The following is a 20,808-nucleotide window of genomic DNA, read 5'->3' as shown; positions in this document are numbered from 1 at the left end:
TTTGCTATTGTGAATTGTGCTGTTATGAATTGTGTGTGATAAACACATGAGTGCAGATGTCTTTTTGATGTAATGAATTCTTTTTTTTTTTTTTTTTTTAAATAGATACTCAGTAGTGGGATTGCTGGGTCAAATGGATGTCCTATTTTTAGTTACTTGGGAAATCTCCATGTTGTTTTCCATAGAGGTTCGGGTTCCGGTATTTAAGTGCAACCATTCAGTGGAAAACCATCCTCTCAAGAGTTCAAATGGGAGTCCTCCTGACCAGCACTCCCTGCTGAACCACAATGTCCCACCCCCCAAAAAGCCTCCCTCCTCACCCTCTTAGACCACCTCATCATCTTAGACCACCTCACCATCTTAGACCACCTCACCATCTTAGACCACCTCACCATCTTAGACCACATTGCAGCAAAGCAGCCCATGCCCACCAGACAGACCCACAGTTGCTGCAGCTCATGGGAGGTCTACCTCCCAAGCTCAGCAGGTGACCCACCCCCAGTGCCCCTTTTCTACAATGACCATCAGCAGGGCTGCAGCTTGATAAAAATGTGGAAAAGCAGTTTGAAAGCAATGTGAAAAGCAGTTAGGTGCCTTTCAACTTCAAACTCAGCACTCATGGTTTGACACATATGAGTATATTTAGGATCAGAATGTATGAAATCTGGCCTCTCCTGGATAGTCGGTCATCCCGCAATTTCCTCTGCCAAACTTCTCTTCCCTCCCTGCATTCTTTCTTTCACCTCTCTCTAATTTTTAAAAGGTCTGGTCTCAGCCAGACATGAACCAATGATGATAGATGCTCCTGCTGAGCCCCATGATGTGCCAGGGACCTGACATGCATGGCTTCTCTCTGATCCTCACGTGACCTGCAGATGCAAAAGCCAGAGCTCAGCATAGTTGAAAACCTTGACTGAGGTCATACCCCAGTTACTGGCACAGCCAGATTTAAACCTAAGACTTTCCCCTACACCACAGGGCTTTTATTTATCAGTCATCTGAAAAGGTGTCAGCAAGGGAAATGGCTTGTCTATTTCCAGGGGCATTTTACAAGCAAACACTGAAAGGCTTCTGTGGGCTTAAGGGCTAATGGCTTTGATAGAATTTCAGGCATGTTGGCCCCAAGGCCCTGTGTATATTCCCTGGGCCCACTCGAGGGGATGCTAGAGTCAGAAACTCCCCAGAGGCCACCTACTGCAGCCCTGCACTTTACAGGGAAGAGAAAGATTCTCCCTAAAATTACAGAGCTGGGCCTGAGATGCCTACTGGAGCAAATCCCCATGGGGGCACCTCCCACCGCAGGTGAGCCAGAGGCTAGTCCTGCCTTCTCAGTGGCTACCCCCCTAAGCTCCCGCCACCACACAAAGTGTTCCAATCCTGGTGCATCCTCCAGTCCTTTTAACCTCTCATGTCCTGAGAGGCCAGAGCTACAGCCACAGATTCCAGAAGACACCGCACTCCCAGCCCCAGCCTGGTGCCTTTAGAATTATAAACACTTCTTGTCATCACAGGGTCCTGAAAGTCCCTTTTAAGTCTTGGACACTAAGACTCTAAAGGAAGATGAATCTTAAGATTCCGTCCCACTTCCAAATTCCTGCGATTCGATGACATCAGGGCTGTGAATAATCAGCCTGGCCCGAAGCCAGGATGGGCTGTGCTGCTTCCACCGTGAACTTCCTCCCCCTGCTTTATAAAAACAGGCCCGCCCCAGCTCCCTCATGGCTCTGTCCACTGAGCATCCTCCCGCCACACAGAAACCCGCCCAGCCAGGGCCACCGACCCCACCCCCTGCCTGGAAACTTAAAGGAGGCTGGAGCTGTTCAGGGAGCTCAGAGCTGAGATCCTACAGGAGTCCAGGGCTGGAGAGAAAACCTCTGCGAGGAAAGGCAAGGAGCAAGCCGCGGTAGGTCAGGTTTCTGTGTTGGGGTCTGTCTCCTCTTCTGTCTCTTAAAAGTCTTTCCAGCAAGCTGAGCCAGTGAAGGAATGCTTTAACCAACGGACCAACTTTGTAATTCAGGCAACTAGAGGACCCGCTAGAATCCGCTCCAGAGGGGAGATGTCTGTTTGCGTTTGCATGTGATTGGGATAGGCTGGAGTGTTTTGGAGGTGAGAGGGAGTCAGGGGAAGGGAGACTAGGGAGTTTGCATTCATTGGAGAAGCCTCTGCTGGCAGAGTAAGGGGGAAGGTGAAAAGAACGATACAGAAATGCCCCAAATAGGCTGTGGGAGCACCTCAAGACGAGCAGGCAATAAAAGGAAAATCGACTGCCTTGGGACACGTGGCTGTGACAGCTGGGAGGACCCTCTGGGGTCCCCCAGTTTCCTCTCTCCCCCGATGAACCCCCAGGAAGGAACTGAGGCTGTGGATGGAGCAGAGGGGCCTTACTTCCAGAGCACTATTCGCTAGGTGCTGGGAGAGGGAAGCAGGTGGCTTTCGCGCCCCACATTACCCCGTGGGGTAGAGAAATGCCCCTGATCTCCTCCCTAGGTGCCACCCCCACAAGTCTCCACAGGTCAGTTTGGCCCTCTGGCTTTTCGCCCAGGGTGCATCAGTCAAGCGTGCAGTCCTCCTTAAAGGACATTTTAATTACAGGGGGAAAAACTAACATCAATGTCTTTTATTCCTAAAGCACTCTGCAGGAAGCTTGTGGGGTTCTCTAGATTTTCACTGTTATTATCTTTATTTTCTTAACCTCACAGGGAGGGAGAGAGGAAGGGAGGGAGGGAAGAGGAAAACATGCCTAGGTCCCAGGTAACTAATGACAAACTCAAGCTCAAAGAAGTGTGGTAACAAGGATGCATTTGGCGGCCAATTGGGAATAATATGGTGGTCTCCTGTAGCTGCTTGATGACAGAAAAAATGTCGTGTGTGTGTGTATGTGTGTGCATTGCAATCCCAGGAAGCGGTCCTGCAAATACCATTGTCAGGTGGAGTTCCCTCAAAGGTGACTTCCTAGCAGTACTTGCTGTGGCAAGAACACTCATTCTGGGATCTAGAATCAATCCACGACGGTCAGCTTGAGCTGCTGGGTGCGTGCTTCCTGTGCAGGCAGAGTCGGACTCCAGCACTGGCAGGGACACCGTGAGTATTGAGATATGAATAGCTCCATCCTGCCCACCCATTTATTCCACCTAAAATGTTCTCAAAGACACCAGCCTCCAAGCTCTGGATCAAATGATAAAGCCCAAGATCAAAATCTCAGGAGCAAATGAAAGCTGCCCTGTCTCCAAAGTGCTCCTTCTCTGCCCAACTCCCCAAGACCAGCTCGGTTTATTTCACGATGGCTTGCATCAGATTCTCCCAGTGTGTGTGGCTCCCCCTGCTTCATCACAGACCTGGGACAGTCCAGGCAGCCAGGGAGTAGCTGGGAATAGCAGTTCCCCTTTGTTGGTTTTTGAGTTCACTGAGGCTTTGATTTCCCCCAGGGCCTGACATTGCCGAGCAGAGTCAGTGGCCAGTAGATTTCAAAGGATTTCAACAAACAGCCCAGGCATTCCTTTATCAACCCAAAAGTAACTGAGACAGGTCTGTCAATTTAGAAAGTTTATTTTGCCAGTGTTAAGAACACACTTGTGACACAGCCTCCGGAGGTCCTGAGGACATGTGTCCAAGGTGGCCAAGGTGCGGCTTGGTTTCATACATTTCAGGGAGACATGAGACATCAATCAATGCGTGTAAAGTGTGTACCGGTTCGGTCTGGAAAGGCAGGACAACTGGAAGTAGGAGCTTCCAGGTCATAGGTAGAGAAGAGAAGATGTCATTCTTCTGCGTCTTTGTCAGCCTTTCACTGAATACACAATTTACATGTGAGCGGGGGCAGAGGAAGAGTCACTTATGCCTTAGTTGGCTCAGTGAATCTACTTTTTTTTTTCCGAGACGGAGTTTCACTCTTGTTGCCCAGGCTAGAGTGCAATGGCGTAATCCCGGCTAGTGCAACCTCCACTTCCCACGTTTAAGTGATTCTCCTGCCTCAGCCTCCTGAGTAGCTGGGATTACAGGCGCCTGCCACCACACCTGGCTAATTTTTGTATTTTTAGTAGAGACAGGGTTTCACCATGTTGGCCAGACTGGTCTTGAACTCCTGACCTCAGGTGATCCACCCACCTCGGCCTCCTGAAGTGCTGGGATTACAGGCATGAGCCACCATGCCTGGCCTGAATCTTCATTTTTACAAAAACAATAGGGCAGAGGAAGCAATCAGATATGTATTTGTCTCAGGTGAGCAGAGGGATGACTTTGAGTTCTGTCCTTTGTCCTGCACCCATTTGCATTGCCAAGGTGAAGTTCAGCAGAACTGTTTTAGGGTACAGATCTTGAAGTCCACAAGGAGTTTCCTTGTGGGTAAATTGTGAGGGAGGTATGTAGCTTTTTATCTTTGTAGCTGTCTTATGTAGGAATAAAATGGGAGGCAGGTTTGCCTCATGCAGTTCCCAGCTTGGCTTTTCCCTTTGGCTTAGTGATTTGGGGGTCTTGAGATTTATTTTCCTTTCATACCTTGGTAGTGTCACTTGAAGCCACCTTTACTATCTAAGGCTTTTCTTTTTTTCTTTCTTTCTTTATTTTTTGGTTTTTCTTTTTCTTCTTTTTGGTAAGTGAGTAGCCAGGACTAAAGCACATTTGGGAAAACTTACTGTGTAGCTCAGGCGAGGCCTATTACTCTTCTGCCAACAGGTGTTTTTTTGGTCACGGGGTTTTATAGCAGCCTAAGAGGGCCTTTTGCTGGGTTCCTCCATTTGGAAAAAGTAGTGCTGGCTTCAGGATTTCCAAAGAGTATGTAAAGGTTATTCTCAGTCCTACGGCTGAGGGGGCAACATGGCTGATAAACAATGGTGGTGAATGTAGCTCGCCTTGGAATTCAAAATCCTTCTACTTCTCTGTGATACTGAGTATCTGGTGGTGAGGACAACTTTAGGTTTTTAGTTGAAATGCCAAGTTTTCCTTTTATTTTTATTTATTTATTTATTTATTTTGAGACGGAGTCTTGCTCTGTCGCCCAGGTTGGAGTGCAGTGGCATGATCTCGGCTCACTGCAACCTCCACCTCCATGGTTCAAGCAATTTTCCTGCCTCAGCCTCCTGAGCAGCTGGGATTACAGGCATATGCCACCACGCCCGGCTAATTTTTGTATTTTTAGTAGAGATGAGTTTTCACCATGTTGATCAGGCTGGTCTCAAACTCCTGACCTTGTGATGCCCTCCTCCTCCAAAGTGCTGGGATTACAGGCATGAGCCACCGTGCCCGGCCAATGTTTCTTTTCTTTTTTTTTTGAGACAGAGTCTCACTTGGTCACCCAGGCTGGGGTGCAGTGGCACGATCTTGGCTCACCGCAGCCTCTGCCTCCTGGGTTCAAGCGATTCTCCCGCCTCTGCCTCCTGAATAGCTAGGATTGCAGGTGCCCGCCATCACACCGGGCTAAGTTTTCACCATGTTGGCCAGGCTGGTCTTGAACACCTGACCCTAAGTGATCTGCCTGCCTTGGTCTCCCAAAGTATTGGGATTACAGGCGTGAGCCACCACGCCCAGACAGGTTTTCCTTTGATTATTTGGCATTACTCCTCTGCAGTCTCAAAATACATTTTTTACTTTCTCTGAGTGACTTCCGCTTTTGCTTTGACGAGACTGTTGGGACGGACAATGAGGGACCAGTGCATTCTGCTCATTCTTCTTGGGGCCATTTCTTTCGTATATACGGGAGAAAATTTCTGTCCATAGTGTCAGGCTATAAACCTCATCCTAGTCAGCCAGCTCACAAAACCATATGGTGGGTCTCACATCAAACCAGGTAAAAGAGTGAGGATGATTTAGACTCAAAGAAAATTAGAGCTAGAAAGAAATTTAAAGCTCATCCCCTCTGCTCCAACCCTAAGTCAAGCCACATGGTCTTCTGATAGTGGCTGTTTTCTACTTACATATAAAGACAGCACATTCTCTTAGCAATATGTGTTTGTATATGTGTGTGTGTGTATATATATATTTAGAGACAAGGTCTGACTCCATCACCCAGGCTGGAGTGCAGCAGTGTGATCACAGGTCACTGAACCTTCAAACTCCTGGGCTCAAGTGATCCTCCATCTCAGCCTCCCAAGTAGCTAGGACTACAGGTGCATACTGCCACATCCAGCTAATTACAAAATTTTTTTGTAGAAGCAGGGTTTTGCTTTGTTGCCCAGGCTGGTCTCAAACTCCTGGCCTCAAGCAACCCTCTTGCCATGGCTTCACAAAGTGCTGGGATTGCAGGCAAGAGCCACTGTGCCCAGCCCCTCTTAGTGATATTTTGCATATTATATATTCAAAAAATATTTTCTATTTATGCCATTTGGGAAACTTCTGTAGAATGGGATAGAGGGACAGATAAACCCAATTCTTGATCCACTGAAAAATAACACCTGTGACAGAGTGAGGATGAAACAGGTGCTGGGCACACAGCAAGTGTTTTAGAAACATTTTTGAACTCAACTTTGCCTGAGTTGTGGTGCTGATCATGACTGCCAGGGAATGCTAGCCAGCTGTTCTTCCTATACAAGTTACACGACTGGGTGTCTGCAGCAGCTGCCCCACTGTGAATTGCACACACCAATGGCCAAGACCCAGCAACGACTTGGCCAACAGGCCCAGCCGACGCGCATGGGTGGCCACGTGATGCTCCTGACACACGCACCGGTGGCTGGGGGAAGTTTTTTGAGGATTGATCAGAAGATCTGATTCCACCTGGAGCCTCTGAAGTGATCACTTCCGGGCTAGGCTGAATCCGGATACCAGGAGACCTATGTATTGAGAGCCTTTTGTGTTTATTATGTAGTCACAAATATTCCATTAACATATAGTTAGGCATTAGAGAATCCATGCTGGATTCCTCCAAAGGCCCCTAGATCCTTAGAACACTCAGAGATTCCAAAGCACACGTCCTCCTAGGACACCCTGGCAGGAGAGCCCGTGAGCGACTCTCACCTTTGCCTGCTGTCGGGGCCTGTGCTGATGGGTAGGGGCTCTGTGCTTGCTGTGGCCCAGGCCTAAGCTGTGGGGATGTGCTCTGTCCGGAGCAGACCCCTTTGCTGTCTGCCTAACTCCTTCGTGTGTTCCCGGAACAGCTTCTGTGTTATGCATTCCAGAAAGCCTGCCTGACCACCCCTACCTCAGCAAGCCTGGGATGGATAACCTCCCCCACATTCCACTCCAAGCCTACCCCATCCCCCGCCTGCTGCGTGGTATGGCACTGCTCTGCTGTACCCTGAGTGTCTAGTTATTCATCAGGCCCCTTCCTAACTATGAGCTCTTTCAGGGTAAGAGCTGTGTCTTTGCATGGCCAGAGCCTGTGCCAGGGCACAGCTGGTGCCCCATACACATTGATGGTGAATAGATAGCACGGGTAGATCATTGTCTGTGAGTGCTTAACAGAGAAGCAGCTCACATGGGTGCTTGAGACCTGCTGGGGAGAGGTGGGGGTCTGGTAGGCGCTCGGAGGAGGACACCCCTGTAGCTTCTCCAGTCCCATAGATGGGACTCTTGATGTGGGCAGTTTTATTTTAGCTGAGTCTCCAGAAGGCAGGGGACAGGGACTGGTAGGGGATGCTAAACCTGGTAACCCAGTATGGATGAGCTAACAGAGGCCAGGTGCGCAGTTCCTGCCTGTAATCCCAGCACTTTGGGAGCCCAAGGTGGGCGGGTTGCTTGAGCCAAGGAGTTCGAGACCAACCTGGGTCCCAAACCTAGCGAGACTCTGTCTCTACAAAAAAATGAAAAAAAAAAAAATTAGCCGGACATGGTGGCATGCACCTGTAGTCCCAGTTACTTGAGAAGCTGAGGTGGGAGGATCACTTGAGTCCGGGAGGTTGAGACTGCAGTGAGTTGTGATCACGTCACTGCACTCCAGTCTGGGTGACAGGGCGAGACCCTGTCTCAAAATAAATAAATAAATAAATAAATAAGAAAGAGAGACTACTGGTCAACTTGATTTCTGCTGGTTATTCTCTTTCTGTCATGTTCACCGAAAAGAGAAAAGAGAAACTTGTTGTATTTTATCTTGTTGTAGCAAGAGCCAGTGTCTACCACCTGGGGTACTGAGAGAAAGGGAAGGGTTTTTTTCTGGGAAGCTCCAATTTACTTATTTCTCTCATGTGATGCCTCTGACTTTCATAGTGTGGCCTGGTCAGATGGGCCTTATCAATACATATGGCCTGATGTCCCAGCTGTCTCATCTCAGCGGCTAGTTCTGGCTTCTGCTGGGAGTCCACAGTGGCCTCTGCATGCATGGTGTGGGAAAGGCAAATAAAAGAGGAGATTAAAAACCAGATTAAAGACACCACCCTGTATTTAGGAAATAATGGTTCCTGTTGATACTGTTCTACGAACACAGATGAAGGCACAAAATTCTACATCAATTGCAGAGAATTGGTTATAGACTAACACAAGTGGTCAGATGATCTAGGAAGCAGGATTCAGGATTAACAGGGATCCCTGAGGACCCCATGGAGCATGGCATCTCCTCTGCATCAGCAGCTTCAAGTTGTTCCAGGGAGAAGCTGGAAGCCTCAGTGCTTTTGCTGAAGAAGGATGTTCATGACAGTAGGTGCAGGTTGTTCCTGCCGTGCACCCAGGTGTGGGGGAAGGACTTTGCTGCTGCTTCTCTAATTACCTTACAATTCAGCAAGACGGAAATGATTAGCCCATGACAAAAACCAGGAAACAGGCTCAGAGAGAGTGAGTTGCTCACACAGGACCTGTACTGTAAATGCAGTTAGATTTCCAGGTTGAGAATCCAGTGACCACGCCCCTTCTTTGTGGCATTCTGCTATTGTATACCACGTGGAACACATTAAGAACGTTATGGCCAGGTGTGGTGGCTCATGCCCATAATCCCAGCACTTTGGGAGGCTGAGGTGGGCGGATCACCTGAGGTTGGGAGTTTGAGACCAGCCTGGCCAGCATGCCGAAACCTTGTCTCTACTAAAAATACAAAAATTAGCTGGGCATGGTGGCATGCACTTGTAATCCAAGCTACTCGGGAGACTGAAGAAGGAGAATCGCTTGAACCCAGCAGGTAAAGTTTGCAGTGAGCTGAGATTGCTCCATTGCACTCCAGCCTGGGCGACAGAGTGAAACTCCATCTCAAAAAAAAAAAAAGAACGTTACAATTCGGTGTCACATAGACAGTGAAGAATAGTGGAAAGAGTGTTAGGTTTGGGGTAAGAGAACTATGTCTCCTGGGCTTGAGTCCTGATGCCAGCTCTCACAGGATGTGTCACCATACAGCACGACCCTTATCCTTTTTTTTTTTTTTTTTTTTTTTTGAGACAGGGTCTCGCTCTGTCACCCAAACTGGAGTGCAGTGGTATGATCACAGCTCACTGCCGCCTCAAACACCCAGGTTAAGGCCATCCTCCCACCTCAGCCTCCCAAGTAGCTGGGACTACAGGCATGCACCACCATGCCCAACTAATTTTTTGTATTTTTTGTTGAGATGGGGTTTTGCCATGTTGCCCAGGCAGGTCTCAAACTCCTGGATGCAAATGATCCACCCTCCTCAGCCTCCCAAAGTGTTGGGATTACAGACGTGAGCCACTGCTCTCAGCCCCTTACACTTTTTTGAAGTTCAGTTCTTCCGTCTGTAAAAAAGAGGTAATAATATTGCCTCAGATTACTTAATGGATGTGAAAGGGTTTTGTAAACTCTGTGCCTGGAAAGGTGGAAGCTACTCAAATACCTGTTGAGTGAGTGGCATTAATCCGTGTACATTTCTCAGGCAACAATAATGTTACTTTCATGTAAGGCCAGTAAAATGTGGGTAAAGTCATGTAACAATACAATGAAAGTTTCTGATCAGTATTTCCTAATTCAAGTGTGTTGAAATGTGGAGTTGGGCTGGAGAATTGTCAAATCATTGAGTATTTAATTACCTTGTGGTGATGTTTGCTTTAGGGAGTGGAAGGAACCCAAGGAACGAACCACCTCCATCACGGAAGATGACACTCATTTAGATTCACTTTAGATTTCAGGGCTTGTTTAGATGCAGACTTTGCGGTTAACATTTTATTGTACTGACTGATTTAGTTTTCACCAGGTGGACCTTGTGTTTGCTTCAGAAGGATCTAAGTTTATTAGGACAGGGTTTCTTCTGTTTTGATTGTGGGAGGAGGCAGGATAGACTTCTGTTTTCCTAGACCGGAAACCAACATTTCCCACTCCTCCAAATAACCAGGATTACCAGGCAGAGGGTGGGGCATCGAGGAGATGACAGCTGTGCATGCCTGCTCTAGGTTTTTCTGAGTTTAATTCCATATAGCTTAGACACAGGCCATATGCCTACATTTGGAAGATGCTTTGGAGAAAATTCTGCTCTGATGGGTAGGGGACAGGGTGTGCCAGGAAAAGATTCTATTCTTTTGAAGACACGGGGTCTTGCTATGTTGCCTAGGCTGGTCTTGAACTCCTCACCTCAAGTGATCCTCCTGCCTCAGCCTCCTGAGTAGCTAGGACTACAGATGCAAACCACCACACCCAGCTCTGAGATGATTCTATTCTCTTCACCTTATTGGAATTGGCGAAATTAGATAAGAAACAGACTCACAGACTCTTCCTCTCTTCTCCCCTGGATATAAATGTTCTGTTAAGAGAGGGAAAATAACCATTTAGCCTATAGCAAATCACCTTTTCAAAAAGTTAAGAATTACTTATGTGATGGTAGTTTTTGAAAGCGGTTTTTATTTTGCGATCATGGCCTCTGTAATACACAGGGCCTGGAGAAGTCAGATGAGAGCTACCAGGCTCAAAGCTCCTGTCCCGAACAAAGGGGTGCTTTCGTGGGAGCACGCCACCCTTTCCAAGGCTAGTTCCTCTCCCAGCATCACACTTCGGCTCTCGTCCTGCTCTAGAAACGTGCCTTTGCTAGTCCAAGGAATCCTGGTCGTTTCTTTTCTTAATTGTTGGCATCCATCTGGGCTATGGTGGTTGTGGCAGGGGTGGCAGTGGAGAGTGTGTTGTTTTAAACCCGTGAGTCATTTTAGGGTATTGGTACTCTTGGAGACTGACTTTCTCTTGCTCAGGTTTTCAGAGAGACCTTTTGCAAAGCAACAATAACCTAAGAATCTCCTTGACCAAAGACAAATGTAGCAAACTTTGCACGTGGTGCAACATTTGATAATGGTATCAATTTACATTTGTGTTTTCCTTGCAATTTCCCTCCTCCTCTAGCTTGCTCATGTTTCTGCCTTCTTCTTGCTGGCAAGAGTACAGACTATAATTCTCCAGTTCACTAACATCTGGAGTGACTGCACTGTTTGCAATTTGATTGATTGACTACATGTGTACAGTTCCTGTATTGCAAGTCACTTTTCTATATAATCTTTTTTGAGATGAAGTCCTGCTGTATCGCCCAGGCTGGAGTGCAGTAGCATGATCTTGGCTCACTGCAACCTCCGCCTCCCGGGTTCAAGCGATTCTCCTGCCTCAGCCTCCCGAGTGGCTGGGATTACAGTCATCTGCCACCATGCCCGGCTAATTTTTTTGTATTTTTAGGAGAGATGGGGTTTCACCATGTTGGCCAGGTTTGTTTTGAACCCCTGACCTCAAGAGATCCACCCGCCTCAGCCTCCCAAAGTGCTGGGATTACAGGCATGAGCCACCGCATCTGGCCATATAATCTATTTTTTAAAAAATGTTTTTGTATTAAAATAAATAGAGACAGAGTCTCACTGTGTTGCCCAGGCTGATCTCGAACTCCTGGGTTCAAGTGATCCTCCCACCCTGGCCTCTCGAAGTGCTGGGGTTACAGGCGTGAACCACCTCATGAGGCCTCACTTTCCTATATAATCGAAACAATAGATCTATAGCGCCATTTGTAAGAGTTTCCCAGTTTATACCGCATGTGACACTCCCTATATCACATGTCCTCACAACAGAACAGAAACCACAGGATGTCAGCCCCAGAGGCAACCTTGGAGCATCCAGCCCACTTGGTTTTGCATTGCTGGCAGGAGCTTTTATGTCTCAAAATATAGATACTTTTTCGAAGGTCAGCACGTTAATTTTTTTTTCAGTCATTTTTATCTTATGTGAATAAGCTGATTAGTTCCTTTCCTAGGAGCTGGTTTTTATGGAGGGAAGGTGGGGCTGGTAGAAGCAGATAGAGGGAGAAGTAATACACAGGCGCTGAGACAGCACCCCACCGACTTTCCCCTGTCCCTCTTCCAGTTGGCGTCCTCCTTTCCAGGGGCTGTGCCCAGTCGACCATCATTTCCCCATGTGGCCACCACAGAAATGAACACCACCTTTCTGGTTAGCATGATCATCAATTTCTCAGCCAAAACGGCACACATCCTTGGCTCTGGGAAACAGTACATCTCCCAGGAAAGGGAGCTTACAGCACAGTACCCCACTTCCTGGTTACCAGACTATTGTTCCTATTTTCCCCGAGAACAGTCATCATTCACAGGTTGTTCGGCGGGGCCCGGGAACAGAGTCACTCCGGTTGCTACAGCCAACAGACCAAACACGGCTTCCAGGCAGGAAGGTCAGAGCTGCTCTGCAGGACGCACACGCAGATTGGAAGCAGACAGGGCCGACCAAGCACGGATATGCTGACTGTGTCCTACACACAGGTGCCTGCACACACATGCTTCAGATCCAGGCTGCACTCTATTAGCCAACCCATGGACTCTGTTTTTTCTAATTTGCACAGATTCTTTGTCAACCTGCCATGACCTGAGACTGTTGAACTTCATCCAACAGAGAGGGAGCCTTTTGCAAATCTAAAAAAATCAACTTTGTGTGCTAGGGTGGCCTGACAGGGCTAGGCCTTGCGGTCTTGGGGACCAGCATTCCACCTCTCCTCTCATATAGTGATTCCAGATTCCAGCCCAGCAAAAGTCAGTCAACCTTGGGGCCTTCCTTTCTTTTATCATTTCTTTTTTTTCCCTTTTCTGTCTTTCTGTGAGTCCCTTCCTACCCCCTTCCTTCCTTCTTCTCATTTGCCTTTTTTTTTGTTTTTCTTTTTTTTCAGTTCTTTGATGATCCTGAGAAGCTACTAAATATAGCAAAAGGGAGATAACACATAATAAAATTAGAAGTCTTTCTATTTATAAAAATGAGCCTCTGAAGGCTTCTACCATCCCTTCCGCCAATGTCATCTCTCACCCGGGCCTCGCCAGAGCACTCGTGGACCTCCCTTCGGTGAGGCCCAAAGTCCATCCCAGCCGCGCCCTGCGGTCCCGAGTCTGAGTCCATGGTTCTGGCTTTCACTCTGCTCTGCATCCCGGCACTGCCCCCAGACCTCGACGCCCACCTCTTCAGCGAAGGCAAAACAAGGACACATTTTTCCTCCCTCTCCTCTCTCTTTCTTGTTTTCAGACTGCACTGTTTTTCTGCTGGCCGGATGACTCATTTCTTTGTCATCTCTTACCCCACTCGGCCTTTCCAGCTGCTCGAATCGCCTCTGCGTGATGCAGACAGAGCTATCGCCCTGCTGGGGTGAGATTCACTTGCACTGAATCAGCTCAAGGTGCAGGAAGGTCCAGGGAGGCCAAGGAAGAGAAGAAACAAGTCTCCAACTCTCTCAGGAGCAAAGACAAAAATATGTTCCTGCTCTCTTATCTCTTATTCAGATTGTTCAGTTGCAAAAGGGTTGAACATGATGCAGCCGGTGGTGTGTGTGGACCAGCCCTAGATCGTGCTCCTCCTCCATCTGGTCCCCCCACCCTTAGTTATCCAGAAAGGGGTATGTTCCCAGGCAATGCCAACATGTCCATACTGCACTCTTGACATTGCAGTTTCCCAGCATCTGGGATTGCATTCCGTTTAGAAGGACTTTGAGTTCTTGAAATAAAACAGTATCTTGGTGGGCATCTGGAAAAAACACCCAAATTGATATCCCAGGCTAGGGTGCAGGACCCTATCGAGAGGGCTGGGTGGTGTGGACAGCACAATGAAGAAGGTCAAGTTCCTTGTACTCACTCATTTGTTGTTTCATTCAGAATTCCTGTGAGGTGGGAGCTCTCACCATCCTTGGGTCTTACTTAAGAGTAAGGAGTAGGGTAACCTAGAAATACATGAACATCAGGGAGAAATAGGGAGGGAGTTTCACATGAGCTATTTTTACAAGATTAAGTAATGGGATAAAATTAAAAAGGGGAATTTAAGAGGAATTTTGGGAAGTTCTGAGAAACAGGACATTTGAGGAAAGCTGAGAAAGAGAAGATCTGGAGTAAGTCTCCGTGATGAGAAGATTCCACCCCACACTTCTGTTTTGGGTGGCCTTGGCTTCTGACCTGCACTCCTGTTTTGGGTGGCCTGGGCTCCTGACTCCCTTTCCTCTGAAACTGCCTGGAGCCAGGGAGTAGCACAGCTGCTTCCTCCCAGGCAGAAAGGGATCCCCGAAGAGCGCACTGCAGGGAGACCTCGGGCACTGCGGGCGCAAAGGCTGGAGACGGCACTTCTGTTCCCTTGTAATGGGATAGGTGCAGGGAGGCTGGGAGGGTGCCAGGCTCGTGAGCCTCCCTCTGGGCTACGTTTTCCCATTGGAATCACTGTACCCAGAGCCTCCTGCAGGCTTCCCTCTCCCTCTCCCTACACCCCTCTGCCTGACACAGCAGCCCAGGGAGAATTCGTCAGGCATGAAATGTAGCGAGGCGTGGAGGGTGATCAGCACCTCCCACGGGGGAGCTCTTTTGAAAGTAATGATCAAAGATCCAGAGCTGGACCCAGGCAAGGAGGCAAGGCCTGGAAGCCCCTGTGCATGCCTCCATGCCCTTAGGACGCTCGGGGAAGCGGGAGGGTGGGACCTAAAGTTGTTGTGACCAAAGGGAAATGAGTCAGGGAAAGAAATGCCATGCTTCAATTTTTGTGGATGAAGGAGGGAGCAGGCCGCCAGACCACAAAATAACACCCGACCGACTAACCTACTTTGAGCTGCCAAGGGCAGGATCACAGGGGAGAAGCAGATGGAAACTGGGGCTCTGGGGTCCAGGAAGATCTGAGTCTTCCGACCAAACACCAGATGCCTCCCCTCCTTCCTGCAAATATGCACATTGCCAGATCTGTTGCAGTCTATGGAAAAGGAGACAGATGTTCGGCAGAGTGGTGGGGAGGGGTGGAGGTTGGGCTGGGGGCCTCTGCTTTGTGGGGAGACCCTCAGGCAGGGGAGTCGGCTCCATCCCGCATGGAGGAACCTGGGCAGTCTAAGGCAGGCTGGCTGTATGATGTGCTGGCAATAAAATCCTGACGGCTTCCGCTGCAGAAGTCCAGGAGGACATGACTGCGGCTCCATCTAGCCAGGCCCAGGGCAGGAATGCCCATCCAGGAAACCAAGCCAGAGTGCTGTGGTCTCTGGGCTGCCAAAGAAGTCGCAGAAATGGTCTAGCCCTTCAGCCCACAGAAATCTCTGGGCAAAATTATCTCCCAGCATTGACAGATGAATGGATAAACAAAATGTGTTCTATCCCACAGTAGAGTATTATTCAACCTTAAAAAGGAAGGAAAAACACTGGGCGCGGTGGCTCAAGCCTGATCCCAGCACTTTGAAAGGCTGAGGAAGGAGGATCATTTGAGCCTAGGAGTTTGAGACTAGCCTGGACAACATTGAGAAACCTTGTCTCTACATACACACACACACACACACACACACACACACACACACACTCTCTCTCTCTCTCTCTCTCTCTCTCTCTCTCTCTCTCTCTCTCTCTCTCTCAGCCAGGCACGGTGGCATATTCCTGAAGTCCCAGCTCTTTGGGAAGCTGAGACAGGAGGATCTCTTGAGCCTGGTGGGTCAAGGCTGCAGTGAACCGTGTTCGTGCCACTGCACTCCAGTCTGGATGACAGAGCGAGACCCTGTCTCAAAAAAAAGAAAGAAAGAAAAAAGAAAAAAAAAAAAAAGGACATGCTACAGCATGGATACACCTTGAAGACATTCGCAAAGTGAAATAAACCAGCCACAAAAGAAGAAACACTGTCTGATTCCAATTCTAGGATGTATGTAGAGCAGTCAGATTCCTATAGACAGAAAGTAGCAGGGTGGCTGCTGGGGGGAAATGGGGAATGGGGAGTTACTCTCTGGTGGCTACAGAGTTTCAGTTGGGGGTGATGGAGAAGTTCTGGAGATCGGTGGTCACAATGTGACATGCTTAATTCCACTGAACTGTGCACTTAACATCGTTAAGGTGGTAAATTTTGTGTTATGTGTATTTTACAACAATACAAAATACGTAGTTTCTAGAATCCTCTTCTAGATGTATGTCTGGCGTTTCTCCCACGGGGCTGGTGCTGGAGGAAGCCAGCCAGGACAACATTGCAACTTCTCCTCCTCTGTTGCCATCATGGACTTCTTGCACCACGTGATCAAGCTCTTTTTTTCTCTTCTTCCAGGATTTAAGGGACGCTGTGAAGCAATCATGAATGCAATGAAGAGAGGGCTCTGCTGTGTGCTGCTGCTGTGTGGAGCAGTCTTTGCTTCGCCCAGCCAGGTGGGTGTCCAGGATCCCTATGTCCTGCCCCTCAAGGCTGCGATGCTTCCGGAGGCTCCAGGAGTCTGCATCCATCCGGGCCACGGGGGTGGGAATACTGTCAGGGAGCAGAGAGGCACAGGGACCAAGGGCTGCATTGCTGCAGAGCACACAGCACACACTCCCTTCTGTACAGCAGACTCTGTATTTGGGCCCCAGTGCAGAGCCCAGGCACTTATTTTGACCTGAGTAAGCAGTTAATTCCACTCCCTGCCTGTGCCTGCCTTTTTTTGCCGCTGTTTTTAAAGAATGTATTTGAATTAATGCATAAAATACAGTTGTCCCTCATATCTGTGGAGTATTTGTTCCAGGACCCCCAAGGATACCAAAATCCAGGAATACACAAGTTCCTCATATAAAATGGTGCAGAGTTTGCATATCCTATACACACCCTCCTGTATACTTTAAATCGTCTCTAAATTACTTATAATACCTAGTATAATGTTAATGCTATGTAAATAGTTGTTATAATGTATTTTTTAATTTGTGTTATTTTTATTGTTGTATTATTTATATATTTTTTGGAGACAGGGTCTCACTCTGTCACCCAGGCTGGAGTGCAATGGCACAATCATAGCTCACGCAGCATCAAACTCTAGGCTTAAGGCTTGGCCTCCCAAAGCTCTGGGGTTACAGGTGTGAGCCACAAGCCTGGCTTATATTATTATTTTTAATTTTTCGAATATTTTACATCTGTTTTGGTTGAATACACAGACATGGAACCTGCAGATATACTGTATACAGATATAAGGTGGACTGTATTTATAAAAGACAATGCAGGGCAAGGCACAGTGGCTCACACCTGTAATCCCAGCACTTTGGGAGGCCGAGGTGGGAGGATCACTTGAGCCCAGGAGTTCGAGACCAGGCTGGGCAATATAGTGAGACCCTATCTCTACAAAAAATTTAAAAATTAGTCAGGTGTGTAGTGGTATGCACTTGTGATCCCAGCTACTCGGGAGGCTGAGGCGGGAGGATCGCTTAAGCCCAGGAGGTTGGGATTTCGGTGAGCTATGATTGCGCTAATGCACTCTAGCCTGGGTGACAAACTGAGATCCTGTCTCAAAAAAAAAAAAGGCAATGCAAGTGCCAATAGCCACAGCAGAGGCGAGCTGCCCTCATGGTGTCTACTCTCTAGCTGAGATGAAAGTGCTACACACACTCTCTGAAAATGCCTAGCAATAAAGGGCCTCATGGAAGTCCAAACTAGCCACACCTCTTCCCTAGAGTGGGGAGAGCCCAGGTGACCGCGTGGAGTAGACAGGCAGCTGCAACTCCACTGCCCAATACGGTGGCCACTAACCATGTGTAGTAGTTTAAATTTAAAAGAATTAAAGTTACACATTGTTTCTTAGTCCCACTGGCCACATTCAAAGCCCTCGGTGGCCCTGTATCGCTTCTGTCATGGACAGCACAGACAGAAAATATTTTCACCATGCAGAAAGCTCTTCCGGACAGTGCCAGTCAGAAAGGAGAGGAAAAATTGGACTAGAAGGCAGGAGATGGACTTTCACTTGGGCCAGTTACCCGAGGGGGTCTCTGAGCAGGGGCATCTGGCCGGCAGGTTCCTGTGGGCTTCTGGGTTGGCCACCTTTACTCTTAGTACACCTGGCGTGTGCTGATCCTTCCTCCACCTCTGGTTTCTTGGCAGGAAATCCACGCCCGATTCAGAAGAGGAGCCAGATCTTACCAAGGTCGGGTGAAGCTGAGGGGTACATGGGGTCATGGGAGTGGGAGGCAGGGCGGGGTGTGGGGTGCATCAGGCCCTATGAGGCCTTCTTCCACCTGCCACCTGCCTACGGTGTGACAGTGCCATTGCAGCATGATTCTACAGAGATGCCTGTGTCGGCACCATTCTCCCATCAGCTGCGGCCACAGGGCGGGTTCTGATTCTGAGGGAAGCAGAAACAGGTGTCCCCCCAAGGAGCCAGGCTGTCAGGGATCACAACCTGGTGGGGGGCGGGGGGCAGCCACTAGCCCAAGATCCTGGTTATACAGATCAGAAGGCGGAGCCCAGGAGAGAGCAAGTGGCTTGCCCAGGGCCACACAGCTGCCAGCAGCAGGGTGAGGGCAGTCACGGCGGAGGCCAGCCCCATGCTCTGGGTCTCATCCTAGGCTGTGATCCCACCACAGGGCGCCAGCGGCTTTGGTAACAACATCCCTGTGTATCCATTTCCCTCTGGTGATCTAACTGGGATGTCCCAACCGGAATGTCCCACCCAGGCAACCCCCAGACATGGTGGGGTCTCTAAGTCCACGCCTAGAGTTGACTCTAGAAGGCTGAGGAATGCGAGGCCCAGCTTCAGGTCCAAAACTACTAACCCAGGCCCTCAATTTCCCTCCTTCACGACCCAGTTCCTTTGAGTCTGGAAGACTCCGCAATACCCTTTGTAAAGGTGTTAAAAAAGGAGTGAGTCACACCTCGACTCTTAATGCCTTCACTGTTGGATGGCCTCCTGCTTCCTACGAGGGTATCCTGGCATCAGCGACCTCAAAAGCAGCAAGGGTCTGACTTACAGTGGGCACGTGCTACTTCTTTAATTAACTGAAAGTAAAGTTGTTGTTTTTTAAGTTGGCATTCTGACTTGAAAACAGAAAGATGGCGTGAGAATATTAATGGGAGTACTTCAACTACTTTCAGTATGCCAAAAATACTTGGAGAAGTAGCACATTTTCTGCAAAAACTAAAATGTCAATTTTCTTTGGGGCCAAAAATGCATCATTTCTGTGCGGTAATACTTATGTGGATCAAAAACTCTGGTAGACAGTTATGCATATATATATTTGTTGATTAATTACAATGAGAAAAAGTCCAGGTGCAATGGCTCACATCTGTAACTCCAGCACTTTGGGAGGCTGATCCAGGAGGATGGCTTGAGCCCAGGAGTTCAAGACCAGCCTGGGCAACATAGTGAGACACTCCCCCCGCCGCCTCTCCCACCCTACCCTGCCTCTACAAAAAATTTTAAAAATTAGCTGGGTGTGGTGGTGTGCACTTGTACTCCCAGCTACTTGGGAGGTTGACGCAGGAGGATTGCTTGAGCCTGGGAGGCAGAGGTTGCAGTGAGCCAAGATAGCACTGCTGCACTCCAGCCTGGGTAACAGAGACCCTAAAAAAGGAAAAAAAGAAAAAGAAAAGAAAAAATTAGGCTGAGTGCAATGGCTCACGCCTGTAATCCCAGCACTTTGGGAAGCCAAGGCAGGCAGATTACTTGAGATCAGGAGTTCAAGACCAGCCTGACCAATATGGTGAAACCCCATCTCTACCAAAAATACAAAAATTAGCCAGGCATGGTGGCGGGCACCTGTAATCCCAGCTACTCAGGAGGCTGAGGCAGGAGAATCACTTGAACCCGGGAGGTGGAGGTTGCAGTGAGCCAAGATCGTGCCACTGCACTCCAGCCTGGGCGACAGAGTAAGACTTTGTCTCTAAATAAATAAATAAATAAATAAATCATATGAGAAGGTACTCAATGGCGCTCAGAAAAGAAATGCAAATTTATTTTATTTTATTTTGAGATGGAGTCTTGCTTTGTCGCCCAGGCTGGAGTGCAGTGGTGCAATCTCAGCTCACTGCAACCTCCACTTCCTGCATTCAAGCGATTCTCCTGCCTCAGCCTCCTGAGTAGCTGGGATTACAGGCACCTGCCACCATGCCTGGCTAATTTTTGTATTTTTAGTAGAGACAGGGTTTCACCATGTTGGCCAGGCTAGTCTCCAAACTCCTGACCTCAAGTGATCCGCCCACCTCAGCCTCCCAAAGTGCTGGGATTACAGGTGTGAGCCACCATGTCTGGCCAGTATTCGTTATCTTGTTGTCTTCCAGTTGTGCCTCTTCAATAAGGGAGTATGCAATGGAGTCTATAGAAAGCAAGTGAGGGAGTCTTCTCAGTAGGTCCAAGGGTGGTAAGTCGTTTCATCTTGAGTCATACTCTAATGAGGCTGGCCTGTCTTTTCTCATAGTGATCTGCAGAGATGAGAAAACGCAGATGATATACCAGCAACATCAGTCATGGCTGCGCCCCGTGCTCAGAAGCAACCGGGTGGAATACTGCTGGTGCAACAGTGGCAGGGCACAGTGCCACTCAGTGCCTGTCAAAAGTACGTACTGAGGCTGCGAGGTGGCGCATGCCTGTGATCCCAGCACTTTAGGAGGCCAAAGTGGGAGGATCACTGGAGCTCGGGAGTTCAAGACCAATCTGGGCAACATAGCAAGTCCCCTCTCTCTACAAAAAATAAAATTAGCCAGACCTGGTATGTTGTCCCAACTACTTGGGAGGCTGAGGTAAAAGGATCACTTGAGCCCAGGAGTTGGAGG

The 20,808-nt window shown here is 48.6% G+C and overlaps 1 protein-coding gene across 1 annotated transcript in view; it reads left to right on the top strand.

Moving 5' to 3' along the window:
• The first annotated feature begins 1,746 nt into the window (after positions 1-1,746).
• PLAT (plasminogen activator, tissue type) overlaps positions 1,747-20,808 on the top strand; it is a 32,243-nt gene continuing 13,181 nt past the window's right edge. Inside the window, exons 1-4 of the mRNA XM_007962322.3 lie at positions 1,747-1,903; positions 16,354-16,451; positions 18,142-18,184; positions 20,454-20,591. Coding sequence (XP_007960513.2) covers positions 16,380-16,451; positions 18,142-18,184; positions 20,454-20,591 — 253 coding nt within the window. The 5' untranslated portion in view covers positions 1,747-1,903; positions 16,354-16,379. The remainder of the gene's footprint in view (positions 1,904-16,353; positions 16,452-18,141; positions 18,185-20,453; positions 20,592-20,808) is intronic.

The sequence above is a fragment of the Chlorocebus sabaeus genome, chromosome 8, assembly GCF_047675955.1.
Source record: "Chlorocebus sabaeus isolate Y175 chromosome 8, mChlSab1.0.hap1, whole genome shotgun sequence".
In the NCBI taxonomy this organism is placed as follows: Eukaryota; Metazoa; Chordata; class Mammalia; order Primates; family Cercopithecidae; genus Chlorocebus; species Chlorocebus sabaeus.
Note: the sequence above shows the minus strand (reverse complement) of the source record. Positions and strands in the feature narration are given on the sequence as shown.